Raw genomic sequence first — 25,509 nt, forward strand, 5'->3', positions numbered from 1 at the left:
CCAGACACCAAGCACCTCGCCTGCACTCGGGCCCCGCCGCAAGAAACAACCCTCTGATGAAGACAAACGAGACACACAACCGTCAGAGTTCCAAATCCTGGGCAGCGTCGGGGCCGCACGCTCCTGCGAACCGAGTCCACCGCTGCCGGCAGACGTGCGGCGTCAGAGCGCCGGAGACCCCCGACTCCGGAGAGAAAGTGACCGGGAGGGCAAACCGCAGCTCTCCGGAAGGACACCCCGTCACCGTCACCGGAGCCACCAGCTCCACCATAACCAGTCCCGTCCCGTCAAGCTGTGCTCCCCGAGCGGAGACTAAACCACGCACCTAACTTAGAGCATCAGCTGCCGAACCGCACAGGGAGTAGAGGACACCCGGCCGAGCACGGCCGAGAGCTACGAAGTGCAGACCTAGAGACTGTGTGGGGAGAAAGGAGAGAGACATTCTTCCCGGGAGGGCTGCTAATGCCGGGATCTTCCCGGGAGCTAACGGCTCTGAAACGGCCGCTTCGGCGGCAGACACTCTCCTTCGCTCCCAGTCTCATTCCGGCGGCAACGCGCCTGCCGTGAGGACTGTCCGGCAGCTGCCTCGGCGGGCAGGCATGCCCGTGTGACCCGGTGCTGACAAATAAATGACTTCTGGAAGTCAACGGCAGACGTCCTCATGGCCTTTGTCCCTTTCCCCCTGCCCTCCATCCTGCTGTCTGAAACCAGGAGAGGACAGTGGGTCAGCCGCGAAGCTCTGGTCTCCGAGCCCCACATCCACACTGCTGTTGCCCGCGGGGATGCTGGGCCGGGGCCCCCGCCCGCTACAAATCTCCTTTGCCAGCTGCTCCCAGTTGGGGGGTCTGCCAGTGCGGGGCCTGGTGGGAAGCCGGAAGGCAGGAGGAAGGAGACAGGTTGGCTTGCTGTTCTGGACCGAGCATTGGAGTAGCAACAGGGGAACCCCCCTTCTCCGGGATACCTGATTGGAGTCTGGGCCCCAGCTCCTGGGGTGCTCCTCAAGCCCTCAGATGCCAGCAACAGCCACGCGGTGCCCTCATCACAGGACGGGGGGGCCCAGCTCCAGAGTCCGATAACCCCCACCTTCCCTTGGTCCCCCAGCCCAGGGAAGGGGCTGCTTCCTGCAGTTCTCTGCATCACGGGGTCCCATTTCTGCTTCCTTGGTCCTCTAATGCCTGTTCACCCAATTCCCTCTATTAAATTCTCTATGTTGAAATGTCTAGTGCTGTTTCCACTTTCGTGCCAGGGTCTGCATGGGCACAGATGGCCAGAGCTTTTAGCTTCTTAGATTGTGGGAATGGGCCACAGCCTAGGAATGGCTGAGCGTTAGCTGTAAGGAGCCCACATCTTCATCAAGCCCAGGGAGCTGCCACACCCGCCCAGCCTGTTTACTTCCAGAGACCTTCACACAAGAGGGAAATAAATTTCCGTGTTGTTTAAGCCACGGTTATTCTAGGGCTTTCGCTATAAGCAGCTCAATCTAGTACTAACGGATACAGCTTATCACAATCCCCTCACTGGTGCTCACCTGATCTGCAAACCCCTCCTTACCCTTCTCTGCTACCTAAAAACTCCCTCCAGTTTACCACCAGGTTCAAAGTCCAATGTTTGCAAGAAGCTTTCGCCCTCTTCCTTGCTAACTCCTTGAAGACAAGGGTAGGGTCTCAATACAATTCTCAAGGCCCAGTAACGCCCAATGGTGGGTGCTCCATAAAGCTCTTCTGAAGACCACGATGACCAGCAGCACTGCTGTCTCTCTTCTCCACACACCCAGCCGTTATGTCCGCCTTACTAGGTATGGTGGACGCAGCTTGGCTCCCTGATTAGACTGCAAGCTCCCTAAGAGACAGCTGGGGGAAGGCATCATGCTATAAGAAAGACCACTGGCTTCAGGGCCAGGGATTCAAATCCCAGTACTGCCACTTACTAGCTGTGTGATCTTGGGCATATCACTAAACCTCTCTGGGCCTCAAATTCACCCCTCTGTAAAAGAGCTGCACTTTCTTTAGTCATTTTCTTTTTCTTGAGTGGGTGGAGGGGGCAGAGGGAGAGGGAATCTTTTTTTTTTTTTTTCTTGAGAGAAGGAGGGAGAGAGAGAACCTGTGGGAGCCCGATGCAGGGCTCCATCCCACGACCCTAAGATTGTGACCTGAGCCAAAATCAAGGATCAGACTGATTCGACAGAGCCATCGAAGGGCCCCTCTTTAGTCATTTTAAGAGCTCCCTGAGAGGTGCCTGGGTAGCTTGGTCGTTAAGCATCTGCCTTCAGCTCAGGTCATGATCCCAACGTCCTGGGATCGAGCCCCACATCAGGCTCCCTGCCTCTCCCTTTCCCACTCGCCCTGCTTGTGTTCCCTCTCTCACTGTGTCTCTGTCAAATAAATAAATAAAATCTTTTAAATAATTAGGTAAATAAATACGAGTTCCCTAGGCTGCAGTGTTCAGCAGGTTAGCTCAGGTCCCCCCTCCACAGTCCAGCAGGCTGGACGCTGACACGACCTCCCATGTACAGATGAGGACACGAGACAGGGCAGGACAGCGCCGTGCCGGGCTAAGCACATAGTAGGTGCTGTGGGAGCCAGACAGTAACAGGATGAATGTGTACAAATGTGCACACAACAGAGCTCTTGGTCTCCTGGGACTGCTGTAACACGGGACCACAAATTTGACGGCTTAAAACAACACGAGTTTGGGGTGCCTGGCTGGCTCAGCTGATGGAATGTGCAGCTCTTGATTTCAGGGTCATGAGTTATGAGTTCAAGCCCCGTGTTGCGTGTAGAGATTACTTAAATAAATAAACTTAAAAAAAAAAAAACCACGTGAATTTATCTAACGGTTCTAGAGTTCAGACTCCCGGAAACAGGTTTCCGTGGCTAAAATTAAGATGTCAGCAGGGCTGCACACCCAAAGGATATAGCACATTCCAGAAAACTAAAAACACAGTCTCAACTCATGAATGTCAAAGGACAGTGCTCACCAGGGGGGAAAGAGGACTTGGTGTTTCACGAGGACAGAGTTTCAGAGCAGGAAGCTGGAAGCGTTCCTGAGATGGTGGTGAGTGTTGTACAACAGAGTGAACGCCCTTAATCCACTGGACGATACACTTAAAAATGGTTAAAAATAGTAAATTTCAAGCTATGTACATTTTACCACAATGATTTTTAAAAAGGAATGAAGTACTGAAACGTGCTACAATACTATGCTCAGTGAGAGAAACCCAGTTACATATTCTGTGATCCCATTCATGTGAAATGTCCAGAACAAGGAAATAACACAGACAGAAAGCAGATCAGTGAGTGCCCAAGACTGGGCCGAACAGGGCTGGGGGCCAGGGTTCCCTTCTGAAATAAGAAAAATGTTCTAAAATTGATTATGAGAGGACAGCTGCCCATACCTGTGAATATACCAAAACCCACCAGACACACACACTTTATTTAAATGGATGAATTATATGGTATATGAACCATACCTCAATAGAGCACTTTTTAAAAAAGAAAAACGGAGGTGCCTGGGTGGCTCAGTGGGTTGGTTAAGCCTCTGCCTTCGGCTTGGGTCATGATCTCAGGGTCCTAGGATCGAACCCCGCATTGGGACTGAACCCTGCATTGGGCTTTCTACTCAGCAGGGAGCCTGCTTCCCCACCGCCCCCGCTCCCACCCGCCTCTATACCTACATGTGATCTCTGCCTGCCAAATAAACTTTTTTAAGAAAATAAATAAGAAGAAAAATGACTTTTTTCCATATGTAACTATTTTTCTTAGCCAATGAAAAACTCGAATGTGCTTCCACAGAAGCTGTGTTTCCCAGATATGAACAAAAGTCATATTTAAGAACTTCGTCAACAGCTTACAAAGCAATCATGAGCACCTGGAAATCTTCGCAAGAGTAACGACCTCTTTTCCCAAAATGCAAATCAGTTCTCTACCCCTGCAAGGGAGGAACAGAGAGACCCGGGAACCCAAGGCTCTGGTTTTCCCCGAAGTGAGCCTTGAAGCACAGGGACAGTGTGGTGGAAAGGGATGAGAGCAGCCTTAACCTTTCTTCTCAACTCAGGGCAACGCCTCTGCTGCGCGGCTTATCAGAAGCGCCCTGCCACAGGGCTCCTGGCTCCCAGGCGACAGGACGGGCTTCCCATCAGTTACAAGCCCTCATTTTCCTTCCTGTCACACACTCTTGAGGGTTCAGTCAGCGGCGAGAGCAAACAGATGAGCTACTGTTCTAAGTTGTGTAACTCCATTCAAAGTTTAATCCCGTGCTCCGAGAGAAGGCAGGCAGGCCAGCTCCGCCAGGAACCAGCTCACAACCTGGAAACCCTTCATCTCTTGAATTATCGGCAGCCCCTGTTGCTCAACAGGCCCAAGCGGGAGGAAGTATACTGCCGGTTATTTCCTAGTGACAAGCAAGATAAATGAAACAAGGTCTTTATCCCAAATGACCCAAACTGTGAGAAACCACCTAGAAAAACACCGGTTACCAATGAGCCAAACGACTCGACTGGGAATAAGATACGTTGGGCAGATAGGCCCCAGACGGGGAAGCAAAGCTGCAAGGGTCCCACTGACCACAATTTGTCACGATCTTCTCCCAAGTAAAACCCCAGGAATGCTCAAGGATTTCAAACAAGCGCCACAACAGCTTTGTAAGAAACACACATGTCCTAGTTGAACGCAGGAGACACGAGATGCTCCAGGGAGCAGAAGAGCAAATAAAATGAAACAAACACGTGTATTTCCCACTTAGCACATGTCAGCAGCGGGCACAGGACCCAGCGCCCAGCCAGGGGAGCCACGAGCACACGAACACCACGAAGAGCTTGCTGCTCCCCAATCGTTAATCAGATATCAAAATAATCCTTCCAGTTTCTCTGGGTATCCAAAGAAAAACCAAGCACAGAACCACCCCCAAGCTGAAGAACTAGGGCTAACAGGTTTTCTACGCTGAAGCAAGTCGTTTCAGGGAGAACGAAGCCACACAGTAGCCCAGGAGCGCACTGCTGCTTCTGTCACTTTCGTGTTCGTATCCACCACAAGCGACAAAGAACTCAGGGGACCTGGGTGTGCTGTTAGGGACTCAGCTAAGTTTTATCAGTTCTACAGGAGCAACGAAAGTAGGCTGCTTGTGACGTGTAGTAAATGGTCTTGCCTTTTAGATTTCGGAATTCATGTTCCAAAAGATCATGTTATTATGGATCTTAAAGACCCCGAAAACTAAAAATGTAATGAGTTACCCAAATTCTGTCATTTGAACATAACCACTTTTGTTCATCCTGGATGGTTTCTTTTCTTTTCTTTTTAAAGCAGACTCCATGCCCAAGCTGGGGCTTGAACTCTTGACCCGGATATCAAGAGCTGCATGTTCTCCAGACCGAGCCAGCCAGGGTCCTCTAGCATTCTGGGTTTTTTGGTTGTCATTTTCCTAAGGGCCACTTTTCCTACTTCTTTCTTGTTATTAAAATTGGGATCTTACGGGCGCCTGGGTGGCTCAGTGGGTTGAGCCTCTGCCTTCAGCTCGGGTCATGATCTCAGGGTCCTCGGATCGAGTCCCGCATTGGGATCGGGCTCTCTGCTTGGCAGGGAGCCTGCTTCCTCCTCTCTCTCTACCTGCCTCTCTGCTTTCTTTTTTTTTTTTTTTTAAAGATTTTATTTGTTTATTTGACAGACAGAGATCACAAGTAGGCAGAGAGGCAGGCAGAGAGAGAGGGAGAAGCAGGCTCCCTGCCAAGGAGAGAGCCCGATGTGGGGCTCGATCCCAGGACCCTGGGATCATGACCTGGGCCGAAGGCAGAGGCTCAACCCACTGAGCCACCCAGGCGCCCCTGCCTCTCTGCTTTCTTGTGATCTCTGTCAAATAAATAAATAAATCTTTAAAAAAAAAATCGGGATCTTACTAAATGTATTACTCCATAACTTCCTCTTCCATTTATAGTACAAGCATTTTCCATCGATTCAGCATTAAAAACTCAATTTTTTTAAAAAAGATTTATTTATTTATTTATTTATTTATTTATTTACTTGACAGAGGTCACAAGTAGCAGAGAGGTAAGCAGAGGGAGAGGGAGAAGCAGGCTCCCCACTGAGCAGAGAGCCCAATGCGGGGCTTGATCCCAGGACCCTGAGATCATGACCCAAACAGAAGGCAGCGGCTTTAACCCACTGAGGTGGGTGCCCCTAAAAACTCAATTTTTAATCACACACACAATTTTATCTTAAAAACTAAGCATGGTTTAGCCAATGGCCCACTGTGGCTTTTTCCTAACTTTTTACTTCCATCCATAACTCTACAGTATGTACACCTGTACATCAACCTTTAGCACAGTCTGATGAGACCCTTCAGTTACAGTTGGTTTTCCTGGGTCAAAGGGCACTAACATTTTAAAACTCTTGCTACACATTGCCAAAGTGTGCTACAACCAAGCCACACCACTCACTCTTCGCCTGTCGGCACATCAGAAGTCCCCTCTCATATTTTTTCTTATTTTGTGAAGACTTATGTATTTAAGAGAGAGATAGAAAATGCAAGTAGGGGGACAGAGAAAGAGGGACTCTCAAGCAGACTCCCCACTGAGTGAGGAGCCCAACAGGGGGCTTGATCTCCCGACCGTGAGATCATGACTGGGCTAAAACCAAGAGTCGGACATTTAACAAACTGAGCAGTCCAGGCACTCCATATTTCATATTCTTGTCTCCCTTATTTAACAATGAAAACTTGACAGATCAAAATATAACTTTTAAAAATACCAAACTGCATGGCACCCCAGTGGGTCGGTCAGTTGAGCATCTGACTCTCGGTTTCAGCTCGGGTTGCGTGGTCTTGGGGATGTGGGATTGAGCCCATTGGGCTCCCCACTCAGTAGGGGGTCTGCTTTCCCTCTCTCTCCCTCTCCCCATTTGTGCACACACATTCTCTCCCTCTAAAATAAATCTTTAAAAATTAATAAATAAAAATGTCAAATTGCTAGTTGAGATAACTAAAAAAATTTTTAAGTCTAAAGGCCATGAAATATTTTAAGTTAAAAAACTGACGCACTGGAAATATTTATAGGTACATTAATACAGAAAAAACGGATTTATTAAAATAAATTACAAAACATGTTGAGAGTTAGCTTTATTCAAATGATTTCTTGGGGGCTGCACCTTGGGTGGCTCAGCTGGCTTCGGCTTAGGTCATGATCCCAGGATCCTGGAATCCAGCCCCACATCAATCTCCCTGCTCAGCACAGAGTCTGCTTCTCTCTCTGCCCCCACCCCCGGCCCCGATCATGCACACTTCTTTGTCTCAAATAAATAAAATCTTTAAAAAAAGAAAAAAAAAAAAAAAAAGATGGGGCACCTGGGTGGCTCAGTGGGTTAAGCCTCTGCCTTCGGCTCAGGTCATGATCTCAGGGTCCTGGGATCCAGCCCTGCATCGGGCTCTCTGCTCAGCAGGGAGCCTGCTTCCCCCCACCCCTCTGCCTGCCTCTCTGCCTACTTGTGATCTGTCAAATAAATAAATAAAATCTTAAAAAAAAACAAAGTCTTCTTGGCAACATGCATCGATGGCTCCCTGCTGCGTAACTCCCAAACTGGTGAGCGTCAGTCTGTCACCCTCTTCCTAAAGCCAAACAATCAACTGCACCAACACTGAGAAGAGAAGATCAAACTGGAAACTGTAAATTAGCAGATGATCTAAAATTTAAGTTAGCCCAGGAATGGGTCAAAGATGCTGTGTCACAGTAGGCCACCAAACTGATCGACATGATTAAAGAGAACCTTGGGAAATTCCACAAAATCATTTCAAAACAAAAACCATCCCATATAACACTAAAATCGGGTATTTGATGCTACTTCCTCTTCAAAGTTCCTTATGGCAAAAATATCAATTATGCCTTCTTACCATGCAAGGTCTTCCTCAAATAGAAGCCTAACTGACAACAGGTTCCATAAGGTCAAATACGAACCAGAATTTCCAAAACATACCGGATCATTAATTCTCTTATATGTCAGCTATTCCATTACAAACACACCTATCACAAAAAATACTCTAATGTTTCAGCACATAACCCAAATACATAGATCACAGAAGGTTCCAAAATTCTGATCTAAAGATCAGAATCTGGAGCACCTGGGTGGCTTAGCTGGTTAAGCATCTGCCTTTGGTCATGATCTCAAGGTCCTTGGATTGAGCCCCATGGGAGCTCAATGAGGGAGCCTGCTCAGGGACCCTGCTCCCTTTCCCCTCTGCCCCTCCCACCCCGGCTTGTGGTTTCTCTCACTCTGCACACTTTCTCCCAAATAAATTAATAAATCTTAAAGGTTTTTTTAAAAAAGATTTCATTTATTTATTTGACAGAGATCACAAGCAGGCAGAGAGGCAGGCAGAGACGGAGAGAAGAGGGGAAGCAGGCTCCCTGCCGAGCAGAGAGCCCGATGCGGGACTCGATCCCAGGACCCTGAGATCATGACCTGAGCCGAAGGCAGAGGCTTTAACCCACCCACCCAGGCGTCCCATCTTTAAAAAAGCTTTTAAGGGGCACCTGGGTGGCTCAGTGGGTTAAGCCTCTGCCTTCGGCTCAGGTCATGATCTCAGGGTCCTGGGATGGAGTCTCGAATTGGGCTCTCTGCTCAGCAGGGAGCCTGCTTCCTCCTCTCTCCCACTGCCTGCCTCTCCACCTACTTATAATCTCTGTCTGTCAAATAAATAAATAAAATCTTTTAAAAAATCAGCTGGCAATGTACCAAGAAGATTGGTAGCAAAGGAAATCACGGTGCTGATAAAGACCACAGTGGGTCAAAGCAGTGACAACCTTGTCCAGTATCTCCTCAATCATAATGGGGGAAATTTGCCAGGGTCCACAGAGATTCTCTGTGACAGAGGCTTCGAAAGATCAATGACAGCTTCAAAGGGATAAACATCAAGTGACCACGGGACCCACCAGTTCCACTCCTAGACATACACCCGAGAGAACTGGACAATGTCCTCACCAACACTGTACACAAACGTCCATAATAGCCACAACACGGAAAAGCTCAAATGTCCATCAACTGTGGTGTATCACAGAATGGAATATTACTCAACCATAAAGAGAACAAAGTGCTATATGTGCTACGACACAAGTAAACCTTGAAAACATACTAAGTTAAAAGAAGTGGCCACCAAAGTCCACCCATACTGTGTGACTCTTTCTACACGAAATGTCCAGAAGATAGCAGCTGGATTACCGGTTGTGGGGAGCACGGGGAGAGACTGCGAATGGTAAAGAATTTATTTCTGAGGTGATGAAAATGTTCTGAAAAGATGGTGGTGATTACTGTAGAACCCCATAAAAAGACTAAAAATCACTGAACTGAATTTAAAAGGGTGAACTTCGTGGTTTCTCAATAAAGCTGTTAATTTTCTTTATGAACCTGATAAACACTCTGCCTTAAGTAGTTAACTGCAGATCGAACATTCATTGATTTATCTGAACCAACCTTGTAACATTAAACCTCTGTGTCTTATTCATGGCGATGGTCATTTGATTAAAATCTGCTCCTAACCATCAAATACTTCGAGGAAAACTGCTAGATCCTAAGAGCAATCAGGCCCACAAAAAAAGACTCCTCTGATTTTAGGATCTGGAGAAAGAAACATCACTAAGAGCTTTGGAATGAGAAAAGTCACCCAGTTTCAGGAAACTTCTGCAGGGCTGCACTGCGTTCCCAGCTTCGAACACCCTTTCTTACTCCACTTGGACACGGAGCTTCTGCCCCCACCACTGCTACCAGGGGTCCTTTCCTTTGGTCCTGACCAGGTTCTTCTTTTTTTTCCTTCCCACCTATCTTTTTGCCACTTTTCCTTCCTCCCTTCAACTTCGAAGCCAGTAAGAGAAGGCTTTCACACACAAAACCCACCACCTTCTCTCCTCCTCCGCTCTCAATGCCAGGGTCGCACAGTCCTGGCACCCAAGGAATGACAAAAACTGTCAAGAGAAACATTTTAAAGTCCAGAGAGGGGAGCTCGGCAAACATGCACCTCTCTTGCCCTTTGCCTCCTCCTACAGACTCATTTCCATTCTGCTCATACTCTCTTAGCTTTTCAAAGTTTTTATTTAATGCTTTAACAGCCATGGCCATCTCCACACAGAAGGGCTTCCACAATGTTGTTGTTGTTGTTTTCTTAAGATTTTATTTATTTATTTGAGAGAGAGCAAGCAAGAGAGAGCATTAACAGGGGCACAGGGAGAGGGAGAAGTAGACGTCCCACTGAGCAGGCAGCCGGACAGGACGCTCAATCCCAGGATGCTGGAATCATGACCTGAGCCAAAGGCAGATGCTTAACCGACTGAGCCCCCCCACCCCGGTGCCCCTACACAGTGCTCTTTAATGCAGCCCCCTAAATCCCACCACTGAGCTGAAAGGCCAAATGCAAAGGCAGGAAAATGTAGGGAATCAGACAGGAAAACTCAGAAGAGATGGCATTTTCAACAGCACCCGGGCAGGAGAAAGTAGTCAAAGCACGAGCATGACTTCAGGCATGAATTGCCTCTCGCTGATAATACACACCTTACCGACACCCAAGCCTCTTCCCTCACAATCCACAAATGGACAAGGGGCAACTCATACACCGGATCTGTCTGCAGTTCTCATTAGTCACATGGGGTCTCTGAAAAGGTCAAAGACACCTGCAGGATCCTCAGCTCCTCCATGTGACCCTATCCTTGAGACACAAATGTCACCTGGTCCTGGACGATAACAGGATGTATGTCTGCCTGGGTTCCTTCCTTCCTTCCTTCCTTCCTTATTTCTTCCTTTTTAAAGATTTGTTTTAGAGGGAGAGCACAAGCAGGAGCAGCAGGAGAGGGAGAATCTCAAACCGATTCCATGCCCAGCATGGAGCCTGACTGCAGGGCTTGATCTCACGACCTGAGACCACAACCTGTGCCAAAACCAAGAGTCACTCAGTTTGTTTCCAGTTTTCTGTTTTAATAAACAAACTGGCAAATACGAACTACTCTCTGAAGCCACTAATACAATTAGCTCTCTGGGCAGATCTGTAAGACCACACTGTGGCTTGAGTACGGGCATGCCAGTTTGATAAGCACAAATCTCACCCTTTACTTGATTTTATGGACACAGGAGTGGTTAAAAAAAAAAAAAGAATAAGGAAAATTTTCAGCAAGTTGGGACCCAGTTAATTGAGCCTTTACTGTAAATTTCCTGCCTCAAGTCACAAACAGATAATACTCCAGAAAGAAAGAAAAATATTTTTCTTATCCATTATCAATCTATAATAATAAGGGTTAATTTACTTCTTGGTGAATTTTCCAACTGAACTTCAGCTGCAGAGCAAGTGCCAGATTTTTTTCTCCTCCAACTTGCCTTTCTCTGCATGACCTCCACTGTCCCAGATCCTGCAGCACCGTCCTCTCCCACAGGACTCTACTGTGTTGGACAGTAAAGCAGCTCTGGGAAATTTACATGTTACTGACATCCAGGGTAAATCCACAAAAAACTCAAAACCTGCAAAGTGTAAAATAAATCAAGTTCCTCTCCATCTGCTACTAGGTCATCATAATTCAAACGGGTGACTCTGACATGTAGCCATTAAGTACAATTTCCAGACTTCACAGCAATGTGGAGATTTTCAAGGAGGAAGAAGGAAAAAGGGCATTTCCCTACTACAAGGCATATGAGACAATGCCCCTGACTTCCACAGTGGGTCATCACCATTTAGGACACAGCTGTACTTTGCCTGGGCGGCCAGAGGTGGCAGAAGTGCTCCCCACTGAAACACTGAAAACAAGTCATTTGAAGTGATCAACCAGAAAGAGAGGAAGTGAAGTTGGAAAAGCGACCCCAGCACCCCTCAGCTTCCTACCATCCAGCCTGTCAGGAGGGACAGCACAAGCGCCCGTCTACTCCTCGGTCCCTCTCCGGCCATACAGCCGCAGGAGCGAGCTGTCCTCCTGGTTCCAGAGCACACACAGAGGAAACAACGATCACTTCAGAAAACGTTCCAGACTTTCCACCCACCTTATCAAAAACACTGAATACGACCATTAGGTGTTGGCCATGAAAACTGTCCGTCAATTCTGGTTGCTCTGAAAAGTTCACATAGCTTGTAAATACACTCCGTGTACAAAAGGCAGCCAAACGGAGGCGAAGAGATCCTCAAAACCTTCTCAGCCCCAGGAAGAAAGCTGAGTAGTCCAGTGGATGTGACCCGCCTGCACACATCGGCATCAGGACGCCGGCACACACAGTACAGATCTTGGGCACTTGTGCTTGTCACACCAACATTCAAGTACACGGTTTGTGGTGAAGTAGTAGCCGGTGATTTGGCTGAAGAACAAGTTTTAACTACAAGTTAAAGGCAGACATACAGGAGAGAGCTTCTGAGCTAGTCTTTACATTTGCATCTAGAAGTGGCTTCAATGTTTTCAAGAAAATACTTTAAGATTTTATTTATTTACTTGACAGAGAGATAGCACAAGCAGGAGGCTCAGCAGGCAGAGGGAGAGGGAGAAGCAGGCTCCCCACTAAGCAGGGAGTCCGATTTGCGGCTCTATCCCAAAACCCTAAGATCAAGGATCATGACCCGAGCCAAAGGCAGACACCCAACCAACTGAGCCAGCCAGGCCCCCCCGAAAAATACTTTAAAAAAAAAAAAAAAGATTTTATTTATTTATTTGACAGACAGAGATCACAAGCAGGCAGAGAGGCAGGCAGAGAGAGAGGGGGAAACAGACTCCCTACTGAGCAGAGAGCCCAATGGGGGGGCTCGATCCCAGGACCCTGGGATCACGACCTGAGCCGAAGGCAAAAGCTTTAACCCACTGAGCCACCCAGGTGCCCCCAGAAAATACTTTTTTTTAAAGACTTTATTTATTTGACAGAGAGTGAAAGAGAGAGCACAAGCAGGGGGAGCAGCCGGCAGAGGGAGAAGCACACTGGCCTCTGAGCAGGGAGCCCGATGTGGGGCTCGATCCCAGGACCCCGAGATCAGGATCTGAGCCGAAGGCAGAGGCTTAACGCACTGAGCCACCCAAGCGCCCCTCCAGAACTCTTTTTATCTTGCAAAACTGAAACTGTGCCCATTAAGCACTAACTCTCCACTCTCCCCTCCCCCAGCCCTCGGCCACCCTAGTCTACTCAGTCTCTATGAACCTGACGGCACTGCAGATCTCAAAAAAGTCAAATCATACAGTTACGGCTTTTTGTGACTTGCAATTATTTCACATAGCATTAGTCCTCGAGGTTCACCGGTGCTGTAGAATGTATCAGAATCTCCTTTTTGAAGATCACCTAATGGTCCAAGTATGTGTGACACTTTGCTTACCCAGTCATCTCCTCTAACATCTATGTATTTTTCATCATTTAGAAAGACCCACATGTAGGTGCATCAGCTCAATGCTCAGAAATGATAAACCCGAGAACCCGCCTGCTCCAGAAAAATCTTTTTAACATTTTCGTCCGCTAAATCAAGCTAGGAGGTTATCTGGGCTGCAACCAGCCAGCTGTATTCTGCTGAAAACTAAAGGAGCCCCTGACAGCTCTGCGGACTGCCCACCAGTTACATGGTATCAGGCCCAGCACGCAGGACTCCAGCTCCCTGAGGCTTCCGGCATCCCCCCAAACTTCACTTTCTCTAAAAGTCAGATGATGCGGGGGGATGGGGGATCAAACATAACCACTCCCTCAACCGGAAAATGATCCACAAGTCCACGACTGGATACGCAGAAAATAGAAAAAACAGTGACATACCAAAACAGCCGATGAATCTGGAGCACAAAGGAAATAAGAGGGGGTGGAGATATTTGCAAAATCTCTTTTAACTATCTGAAACTCAACTTGAAACAACCGTGGTTCAGGCTGAGGGCAGGGAGCCAACTCAGTGAAATGACACCATCAGTGTGCGGTAATCAGGAACAGGTGCCTTAACCCCAAGCCTGGAGGCGGAGTTAAGGGAAGAGACTTTGACCTTGGTGAACGGCTGGCTTCTGCAGACACCTGTGTGGCCCTGGGCCGTTGACTCCATGCCGTCTAAGCCTGCCTTCTCACCATCAAATAATCCAGCAGCATCTAACGCGGGGGTTCTGTGATGACCACATGAGGTCATGTCAGCAGCTCAGCAGCAGCAACTGGAAGCAAAAGCGCACGTGCAGGACTGCGCCCGCCGGAGGGGAAGCTGGTCTCTAGTCCTCTATTCCCAGGCCTGCTCCAGCTCAGCACCACCGACATGCAGGGCCAGAGGATTCTTTGTTGGAGTTAGAGCAGGAGCTGTCCTTTGAATTGTAGGATGGTAAGCAGTACCCCTTCCCTCCACCCACTGGAGGCCGGCAGTGCCACCACCCAATCGTGACAATCAAAACTGTGTCCAGGCGCTACCAAGTGTTCCTCAGAACAGGTTCCAACAATTCCGCTCCCAAGTCACTATTCTGAGCACCCCTGCCAGGCAGCACGCGTCTGGCCACTCTGTCACACGGAAGGGTCTGCCATCTGTCAGAGCACAGGGCTGCTGCCACTTCCTCCATAAAGTGCCCCCCGGCAAGGCCCCGTTCACACGGACCTCCCAGGCCTCACTTTTTTTTAACTGTTTCATTGTTGAGTCCCTGGGCTACTGGGATGCTCAGCAGAACACAGTACTGGCCACAGTGAGATGGGTAAATATGTAATGAAGGCCATGGGGGGGCACCTGGCAAGCTCGCTTGGTATAGAGAATGCAACTCTTTTTTTTTTTTAACATTTTATTTATTCATTTTCCTTTACAAAGAGCGTGCACGCGCATCAGGGGAGGGCCAGAGCAAGAGAATCCCCAGCAGACCCCGCACTGAGCGCAGAGCCCAATGCGGGGCTTGATCCCATGATCCCAAGATCATGACCTGAGCAAGAGTTAAGGCATTATCAAACTGAGCCACCCAGGCGCCCTGAGATTGCAATGCTTGATCACAGGGTTGTGAGTTCAAGCCCCACACTGGGTACAGAGCCTGCTTATATACATACATGTATAAAAGACATGGAGAGTACAACTTCATTGTAGTCGCAAAACAGACTCATGAAAAGCTAAAGACTAGGGCTGTCCAAGGGCAGGACCAGATTCTCCACCAGGTGATAGAGGATGGTGAGATGGTGGAGGGTGTGCTGCAGGGAAAACCCGGAAGCAGAACATGGGCATCAGTAGCCGGACAAGCCAAGAGACCAGACTGAGAATAAAATCCAGGAACTAACTAAGAATTATAGCAAGGCTACAGGATATAAAAGTCATATAAAAGTTAACATATAGGGACACCTGGGTGGCTCAGTTGGTTAAGCGACTGCCTTTGGCTCAGGTCATGATCCTGGAATCCTGGGATCGAGTCCCACACCGGACCCCCTGCGGACAGGAAGTCCGCTTCTCCCTCTGATGCTCTCCCTTTTCATGCCCTCTCTCATTCTCTCTCTCTCAAATAAATGAAATCTTAAAAAAAAAAAAGTTAACATACAAAAGTTAACTTTTATATGGGGCACCTGGGTAGCTCAGTTGGTTAAGAGTCTCCAACTCTTAATTTCGGCTCAGGTCATGATCTCTGGATTGTGAAATTAAGTCCTGTATTGGGCTCCACACTGGGCATGGAGTCTGCTTGAGATTTCTCTCTACCTCTCCCTCTGCCCCTCCCCATACTCTCTTAAAAGAAAAAAAAAAAAAGTCAATCACTTTCACTTTCCCATATATCAGCAATGAATAAGGAGAAATTAAAATTAAAAACACATTACCATGTACATCAGCAACCAAAAAAATGAAACATTTAGGTATAAATGTAACAAAATATGTACAAGATCTATAGGAGGAAAAATAAAAAACTCCTATGAAGGATATCAAAGAATAACTAAATAAAACGAATAGTCCATGTCCATGGATAGGAAGACTCAGCATATCGACAAGATGCTAGTTTTTCCCTATTTGATGTATAGATCCAACACAATCCTAATCAAAATCCTAGCATGTTGTTTTATCAGTACTGACAGACTGACTCTGGAGTTTACACAGAGAGGCAAAATACCCAGAATAACCAACTCAGTATTCAAGGAGAAAAAAGTCAGGACTGACACTACGTTACTTCAAGACTTACTACAACACTACAGTAATCAGGACAGCGTGGCATAGGCAAAAAAAAAAATGGGCAAATGGGGGCACCAGGGTGACTCAGTTGGTTAAGCTACTGCCTTCGGCTCAGGTCATGATCCCAGGGTCCTGATATTCAGTCCCATGTCAGGCTCCCCCTGCTCAGCAGGGAATCTGCTTCTCCCTCTCCCTCTGCCTGCCACACCCTCTCTGCTTGTGCTCTCTCTGTGTATGTTGAATAAATAAATGAAATCTTTGGGGGGAAAAAAAAAGGATAGGCAAACAGATCAATTGAACAGAGGGCAGAGCCCAGAAATAGATCCACATAAATACAGTCCACTGATCTCGACAAAGAGCTAAGGCAAGTCAATAGAGAAAGGACAGTCTTAACAAATGGTGCTGGAATGGCTAGACATTCACAGTTAAAAAATGAAATCTGGGCATGTCTGGGTGGCTCAGTTGCATTAAGTGTCCGACTTTGGATTGCAGCTCAGATCTTGATCTCAAGGTTGTGAGTTCAAGCCCTGCACTGGCCTTCACCGCTGGGCATGGAGTCTACTTTTAAAAAAAGAAAGAAATCTAGACACAGACCTTACATCGTTCACAAAAGTTAACAAAAAATGGATCCGAGACCTAAATGTAAAATGCACAACTACAAACCAGACTGTAACAGGAAGTCATCCAAACAACCTTGCTTGTCGCCATCAGAGTTTAGATACAACACCAAAGGCACAATCCATGAAAGAAATGATTAATAAGCTGGAATTCATTAAAATTTAAAACTTCTGCACAAAGACACTATTCAAGAAAATAAGGCAACAACCACAAACTGGAAGAAAATATCTGCAGGGACACCTAGGTGGCTCCGTCAGATGCTCTTCAGCTCAGATCATGATCCCGGGGTCCTGGGATCCAGCCAGCATCAGGCTCAGCAGGGAGCCTGCTCCTCCCTCTGCCTGCCGCCCTTCCTGCCTGTGTTCTTACACTGTCTTCTCTGTCTCTGGCAAATAAATAAAATCTTTAACAGAAAAAACAAGGGGTGCCTGGATGGCTCAATGGGTTAAAGCCTCTGCCTTCGGCTCAGGTCATGATCTCAGGGTCCTGGGATCGAGCTCCACATCGGGCTTTCTGCTGGGCGGGGAGCCTGCTTCCTTCCTCCTCTCTACCAGCCTCTCTTCCTACTTGTGATCTCTGTCAAATCAATAAATTAAATAAATAAATAAAAATAAAAGAAAAAACTCTATCTGCAAAAGACACACTGGGTAAAGAACTATTAGCCCAAAGATATAAGGAACTCTTAAAACTCAACAATAAGAAAATAGACAACATCGGTGCACCTGGGTGGCTCAGTCGTTACACAACCACCTTCCACTCAGGGTCGTGGGATCGAGTCCTGCATTGGTCTCCCCACTCAGTGGGAAGCCTGATTCTTCCTCTCCCACTCTCCCTGCTTGTATGTCAAATAAATTAAAAAAAAAAAAAAAACTTAAAAAAACAAAAAAGAAAATAGATGACTTGACTTAAAAAATGAGCAAAAGATCTAAACACACACGTCACCAAAGAAGATATACAGAAGGCACATAAGCACATAAGATGATTCTCCACATCATATGTCATTAGGGAATCGCAAGTTAAAATGAGATACCAGTGCACACCTATCAGAGTGGCCAAACTCCAGAATGCTGGCACCAAATGCCGGCAAGGATGCGGAGCACCATGAACTCCCGCTCACTGCTGGCCGGAAGGCAGGTCGGCGCAACCGCTCTGAAAGACAGACGGGCCGTGTCTTACAGAATAAAACATGCTTTTACCATACAAGTCAGCTACTGCACACTTTCATATTTACCCAAAGAGTTAAAAACTTACATCCACACAAAAGGCTGCACATGGATGTTTATAGCTGCTTTAGTCATATCTGCTTGGAAGCCACCAAGATGTCCTTCAGTAGGTAAATGGATAAACCATGGTCCGTCTGAATGATTACACATTACTCAGCACTAAAATGAAATCACGATCATGATATGGTAAGCCATGAAGAGACACAAAGGAGACTTTTAAATGAACACTATTAAGGAAAGAAGCCAATCTGAAAAGACTACACACTTTATGCTTCCAATCACAGAACATCTGAGAAAAGGGGTTGGGTGGAGAGAGGGACAGACAGAGGACAGAGGACCTTTAGGGCAGTGAGGCTACGCTGCAGGGTGCTGTAATAGCAAATTCTTGCCATACGTTTTTCCAAACCCACTCAATGTACAGCACTGACAGTGAACCTTAGTGCAAATTAGGGACTTCTGAGTGATAATGATATCAGTGTAGGTCATCAACTGTAACCAATGTACAACTCTGGTGTGTGGTGTGTGTGTGTGTTCGGGGTGGGGGGAGGTATATGGGAACTCGCTGTACTTTCTGGTCAATTTGGCTATGAACCTAAAACTGCTCTAAAAAAATTAAGTCTATTAATTTTTTCTAAGTAAGCTCTATGACCAATGCGGGGCTCAAACTCATGACCCTGAGACCCTGAGCTCGAGTCACACGCTCCACCAACTGAGCCAGCCAGGGGCCCCAAGTTTATTTATTTATTTATTTATTTATTTAAAGTAAGGCCATGGGGCACCCAGGTGGCTCAGTGGGTCAAGCCTCTGTCTTCAGCTCAGGTCATGGTCCCAGGGTCCTAGGATCGAGCCCTGCATCGGGCTCTCTGCTCAGCAGGGAGCCTGCTTCCCTGCCTCTCTGCCTACCTCTCTGCCTACTTGTGATCTCCCTCTCTATCTAAAAAATAAATAAAATCTTAAAAAAAAAAAAAAAAAAGTAAGGCCATATGGGGCACCCAGGTGGCTTAGCCAGTTAAGCAACTGCTTTCTGCTCAGGTCATGATCCCAGGATTCTGGGATCAACGCGGGCGCTCATCAGGCTCCCTGCTTGGCAGACAGTCTGGTTCTCCCTCTCCCTCTGTGCCTCCGCACCATTAGTGCTCTCACTCCTTCTCTCAAGCAAATAAATAAATAAATAAATAAATAAATAAAATATTTTTTAAAGTTAGCAGGGCACCTGGGTGGCTCAGTCAGTTAAGCAGTTAAGCACCTGCCTTCGGCTCAGGTCATGATCCCAGGGTCCCAGGACTAAGCCCACATCAGGCTCCTGGTTCAGCAGGGAGCCTGCTTCTCCCTCTCGGTGCTCCTTGAGCTCTCTCTCATTATCTCTTTCTCTCAAATAAATAAATAAAATCTTAAAGAAAAAAGGTAAAGCTACTTAAGGGATCAAATTTTCACAGTAAATAGTAAAAATGTAAATGAAACTTTATTTATTTTGAAAAATGAAACTGGAAGTCATATACAACAGAATTTAGGTTAAAATTCAACTGTGTACATAAAAGGGACATTAAGTAGGGAATTTTGGCATAATTTTATCAAAAAACTTAGTGAGGACACCATAAACCACAACTTACTCCCTATTTGACTTTTACTGCATCACTGTGCAAATATACCTGAGGACTTGGCCAGTCTTTTCAACGACTTCTCTTGGTTTCTTTATGTCTAAATGATTCTACTTGGGACAGTTCAGGGTATCCTCTTCCCCATCAATTTTCAACTATTAGTGGGTCCGTGGGATATAACGTGTCAACAGATTTGTGCGAAACTTAACAGCTCTCAAACATTTCTTCCATCAAACTTCATGAAATCTTGCAAAGATCTGCAGTTTCATGTCACAACTGACTGTGATTTACCAACCAGCAACGAGAGTGGTAATAACCGACCCTCGATTTGATGGGCCCGCACATCCGCCGTGACGGCTGGCTGTGGCAGTAATCTTTCCTTCTTTCTTTCTTTCTTTCTTTCTTTCTTTTTTTTTGGAGAGAGAGGAGACAGTAAGCATGGGGGGAGGGGGGAATCTTGGGCAGAGTCCATACCCAGTGCAGAGCCCCAAGCAGGGCTCAATCTCACGACCCTGAGATCACGACCAGAGCCAAAACCAAGAGCTAGGCACTTAACCGAGGAGCCACCCAGGTGCCCTAATGTAATGATAATTCTAATCTTTCCCTATACCACCCCTGATTAGAGAGACTCCGGCAAACAACAGTCTGATTAGAAAGACCTGTCATGGGGCACCTGGCTCAGAGGGTTAAGCCTCTGCCTTCGGCTCAGGTCATGATCTCAGGGTCCTGGGATCAAGCCCCACATTGGGCTCTCTGCCTACTTGTGATCTCTGTCTGTCAAATAAAAATAAATAAATAAATAAATAAAATCTTTAAAAGACCTGTCATCACAGTGAGAGAATAGTGAAGAGGTCAATTTTTTTTTTTTAAGATTTTATTTGACAGAGAGATCACAAGTAGGCAGAGAGGCAGGAGGGGCAGGGGAGCAGGCTCCCTGCTGAGCAGAAAGCCCAACGCAGGGCTCCATCCCATGACCCCGAGATCATGACCTGAGCCAAAGGCAGAGGCTTTAACCCACTGAGCCACCCAGGCGCCCCTGAAGAGGTCAATTTAAGCTAAAATCCAGTGCCTACCACGAGTCAGGCACTATTCCACTGCAGGAGATACGAGATGAACAGGAAATGCCCTCTAGGAATTCAATTACAGAAGAAGCAAAGAAGAAACACACAAATGGGGCGCCTGGGTGGCTCAGTGGGTTAAGCCGCTGCCTTCGGCTCAGGTCATGATCTCAGGGTCCTGGGATCGAGTCCCGCATCGGGCTCTCTGCTCAGCAGGGAGCCTGCTTCCCCCTCTCTCCCCGCCTGCCTCTCTGCCTACTTGTGATGTCTCTCTGTCAAATAAATAAATAAAATCTTTAAAAAAAAAAAAAAGAAACACACAAATGTGGCAGGTGCTGTTGCTGTCAAGGTGTGTATGTGTATGAAAGGCTATGGAAAAGACAAACAAATAAGAAATTAATTCTGGGGACGCCTGGGGGGCTCAGTTGGTTAAGCAGCTGCCTTCAGCTCAGGTCATGATCCCAGCGTCCTGGGATCGAGTCCCATGTCGGGCTCCTTGCTCAGCAGGGAGCCTGCTTCTCCCTCTGCCTCTGCCTGCCATTCTGTCTGCCTGTGCTTGCTCTCTCCCCCTCTCTCCCTCTGTTAAATAAATAAAATCTTTAAAAAAAAAAAAAGAAAGAAAGAAAGAAATTAATTCTGTTTCTCTCTAAGCTGGGCCTTGAAGGAGGAAGTTTTTTTTTTTTATAATTTTTTAAAAGATTTTTATTTATTTATTTGACAGAGATCACAAGTAGGCAGAGGCAGGCAGAGAGAGGGGAGGAAGAAGCAGGCACCCTGCTGAGCAGAGAACCCGATTCAGGGCTCGATCCCAAGACCTTGAGATCATGACCTGAGCGGAAGGCTGAGGCTTTAACCCACTGAGCCGGCCAGGCGCCCCTGAAGGAGGAAGTTTAAAAGCAGACACCAGGCTGCCAAGCAGAGCATAAGAGCACAGACAGGCCTAGAGGCTGAAAGCACAAAGCTCACTCAGGAAATACAGGATCCAGTGTAAGGAGTTCACTGCTCCTCACGGCTGGTAAGGGCAGCGGCGGGGGGGGGGGGGGGGGGGGGGGGGGGGGGTGTTAAACAACAGCAACAAAAAGGAACCACTCTAGAAAGGGAGGTGGGGCCCAAGTGTAAAGCAGGCAAACAAGTCTGGATTTTATTCTCCAGTTACAGGAAGCCACCTAAACTTTAAAACGAAGAGTAACAACGTTTGAGGATACCTGACAACAGGACAAGGAACAATTCAGAGGAGGGACCCGAGCGCAAGGACATCCACGGCTCCCGTGACAGGGTCTAAGCAAGGACTCGGACCTGGGCTCCGGCCTCACGAACAACACCGGGAACAGACAGCAGGTGTGGGGGCAAAAGCCGCTCACCAGGCCTCAACTGCCACTGCAGGCAGAGGAGGGGTTTCGGGGGGCAGGGAGTGTGCCAGCAGTCCTGGGGCTCCGGCCAGCTGCTGTTATCAACTCAAAGACGGAAAGCAGCAAAAGCATATTCCAGGGTGGGAAGGAGCAAAAGGGTGAAACATGAGACAGACTCGATGGACTGAGTTGAGGAGGCGACGTCTGACAAACCGCCGGGGAGGGACCAGCACCCCACCCAACGCTGAGAGATCGTGAAGGTCAGTAACACCTAATAACCGGAGTCCCAGGAAAGGCAACTGCCTGTGGAGGGTCACTAGATGTCAGCCAAGGGGAGCCCTTATCCCCCTTCTGAACTGCCTCTTTTGCTTTTTAAAAGCTAGGCGTCACCCCCTTCCCATGACCTAAATGACCTCTTTTCTCTCTATTAAATGGATCCCATAACCACACTTTATTCCAGAGAAGAGAACTAAAAGGCAATGTTTACTATGCGTCATTTTAAAGGGTCCTTCAAACCAAAAAGGAAAGCTTCCAAGACCATTTCTAAGACTACTAATTCTTAGAGAAAAGAAACAAAACACATCTTTGACGCTCTTACAGTGACAGTTTTGCACAAAACACAAAGGTTTAACTGACCAGTGACACTCCCCTAAAAGGGACCAAAGAAAAATGTCTGAAGGCCAGATCCCAGGGTGTCCAAACATCTTCACAGGCAACAGGCAAGAGCACTGGGTTGGGGGGTGGGGATACCAGAGACCTCCTAGGTCAGCAAACAGCCACTGACCTCCAGCCCCTCCAGGTTTTTCGTTTTACAGACGCACGGTACCGCTTAGGATGTGCTCCACTGTTCCTTTTTTTTTTTTTTTTTTTTTTTAAGATTTTATTTGACAGAGAGAGATCACAAGTAGGCAGAGAGGCAGGCAGAGAGAGAGAGAGGAAGAAGCAGGCTCCCCTTGGGGGCTCGATCCCAGGACGCTGGGATCATGACTTGAGCCTAAGGCAGAGGCTCTAACCCTCTGAGCCACCAGGCGCCCCACCATCATTCTTTTCACTGAGAATCTTCAGGCCTAACTAAACGTGATCGTTTTTGGAGAGTTTCATGGAAAAAAAAAAAAAATCATCAGGCAGCTGCGAGATCACCTGAACACCCCTGTTTCTGACCCCTACCTTCTGACTCTCACTGTTCATAGCAACTGTGCACGAGGGGCCGGCGGCACAGCAAGGAAGTGAGGCTCCGTTATTCTGCCGCATCTGCAGCTCTGCTGGGAGACCAGGCACGGAAGAGGAATCGAATGACCCCAGCTGGATTTGGGGATTATCAGTGGCAGCCAGCCAGTGTCTAGACGCGACGCTCAACCGAGCCAACCAGTTAAAAGAAAAGCAGCAGAGAAAGAACCGCATTTCTAAAGGTCTAAATGGAAGGACACACACACACTGGGAAATGGTTATCTTGGGGCGCAGAGCGGCAACAGAAACCACGGGAGTCTTTTCCTGCTCAGTCTGAAGACGGGCACACATCCATTTCTTGTCTTTCAAATTTAACTAAATATTTTTAACTTAAAAAAAAAAAAAAAGGAAAGGAAGAAAAGAGGGGGAAATCTTTCTCCCCCCGGTGCTAACTTTTGGAGCCACACCTCCTAACACAGCCCTAGGGCTGGACAGAGCTGGCCGGGATGAGCAAATGTCACCCCCGGCCACGAACAAACGACTCTTTCAGAGCGGGGAGAAAAGCAAGCCACGGACTCGAGGAGCGAGAAGCAAAGTTAGGAGGTGACTCTCCGTGAAGCGGATCACGACAGCCCTCCGCACCGAAGGCCCTCCAACCGCGAAGGGACTTCCCAAATTTTGAAGCATCCGGACAAAACGCACTCGCGGAGTCCACGGCATTGTTCTGCCCGCAGGAGACCCGTTTTCCCCCGCAGCCGCTCTTCCGGCCCGCAGCGCCTTCCGGAAGGTCCTGGGAGGCCGCGGGCCCCTGTCGCGGAATCCGCGCGGATCTCACGCGGGGCCGGAGGGGGTCTCCAGCCCCCCAGCACGGCCCGCCGGCCCCGCCCCCGGCCCCGCCCCCGCCCGGGCAGCGTCACCTGACCGGGTAGCGGCTCCGCGCGCCCACCCCGCGCCGCGCCGCCACCGACCTGATGACACTGATGTGGAACTGGTCCTCGCGAAGGCCGCGCCAGGCCCCGGGCAGGAACTCCTTGCACCACAGATAGGCCCGGCGCCGCGTCCGAGGTTCGGGCTGCTCGTCGGCCGGCGGCGGCGGCGGCGGCGGCGGGGGCAGCGGCAGCGGCGGCGGCGGCGGCGGCGGCAGCGCGAGCGGCGGCGGCGGCGGCAGCGCGAGCGGCGGCTGCGGGCCGCCCAGCTGCTTGGGCTCGCGGTCGCTGGCGGCGTCGCGCTGCTGCCCCACGCCGGGCGCCGGGGCCGTGCTGCCGCCGCCGCAGCTCAGCAGCAGCCCGAGCGGCGAGGGCTCCGCCTCGCCGCCGTTGCAGAACTTGGTCTTCATGCCGGGCAGGCGGCCGAGGAGGCGCTGGCGGCCGCAGCGCGAGAGAGCGAGGCTCAGGGTCCGGCCGGGCGCCCCCCTCACGGAGGCCGGGCGCGGAGGCGGCTCGGCGGCTCGCGGACGGGCCGGCCGGGCGCGGGCGCGGCGGTTGGGGACGCGCCGGGCGGACGCGGGGCGGCGGCGCGGAGGGAGCGGGCGGCGGGCAGCGGTGGCAGCGGCGGCGGCGGCGGCGCTCGGCTGGTCCTGCTCGCCGCGGCGCTCGCTCCTATACCGCCGCCGCACGAGGAGCGCCGCCCACGTCACAGCCCGCCCCCGAGCTCGCCGCGGATTGGCTGCCGCCCGCCGGCCAGGCGCATCACAACCGCCGCCGCCCTCGCCACGCCACCTTCCTATTGGCTGCGGCGCCGCCCCCCGCCCCGGGCGCTCCCGGCGCGGGGGGCGGGGCCCAAGGGGGCGGGACCGGCGCGGGGGGCGGGGCGTCGGGCCGGAGCCGGGGGTCGCGGGGTTGGGAGGCAGCGAGGGAGGCGCGGGGCTCCTCTAGAGCGTTGCGCGGGCCGAGCGGGGCCGGCCCCCGAGCCTCGAGCATCGAGGGCTTGGCTTTGCCAGCCGAAAGCTTGCTTGGACCCCCGGGGGCCTCAGGACATCAGAGGCCGGGGCCTGGCACGGGGCAGGCAGGAAGCTGGTGCCTGGAAGCTGGCTTCTCTTCCCGCACGACCTTGGGGCGAGGCACCTCCTTCTGCAGCGCCGGGGCTGTATTTTTACAACATTTCCGCGGCGGCTGAGCTGCTCGGGAGGCGCGACCACGCTCCGTCCATCCCAGAGCCGGAGGAGTTACGATCCCAGAGTCGGAAACCGGGGCCCGAGAGAGGGCGGAGGCGACTGGTTCGAGGCCGCACGGGTGACCCCGCCCTCTGAGGCCGCCGGCGGCCTCAGTTTCCCTGTCCTTGGTGCTGAGGACGCCGGGGCCCAGAGGCTCCTGGCCGGCGGGGCCGCATCCCGCCGCGGGGCCTCCACCGCCGCGCGGAACCCGGACCAAAGGTGAATGACGTGCGGCTGCTGGTTCTGTGGGCGCGCCCCACCCGCCCCCGCGCAGGAGGCAGCCCCGTG

The 25,509-nt window shown here is 49.6% G+C and overlaps 1 protein-coding gene across 2 annotated transcripts in view; it reads right to left on the reverse strand.

Annotated features, from left to right (window-relative positions):
- Nucleotides 1–24,535, reverse strand: part of CHKA (choline kinase alpha) — a 60,036-nt gene extending 35,501 nt beyond the window's left edge. The window contains exon 1 of one of the 2 annotated variants that reach the window (XM_032357678.1): nucleotides 24,038–24,535. In XM_032357678.1, the coding sequence (XP_032213569.1) occupies nucleotides 24,038–24,405 (368 nt within the window). In that variant the 5' untranslated portion in view covers nucleotides 24,406–24,535. The remainder of the gene's footprint in view (nucleotides 1–24,037) is intronic. The other variant, XM_032357679.1, reaches the window with a different exon arrangement.
- Between the last annotated feature and the right edge of the window lie 974 nt (nucleotides 24,536–25,509).

This window comes from Mustela erminea, chromosome 9 (assembly GCF_009829155.1).
Source record: "Mustela erminea isolate mMusErm1 chromosome 9, mMusErm1.Pri, whole genome shotgun sequence".
Taxonomy (NCBI): domain Eukaryota; kingdom Metazoa; phylum Chordata; class Mammalia; order Carnivora; family Mustelidae; genus Mustela; species Mustela erminea.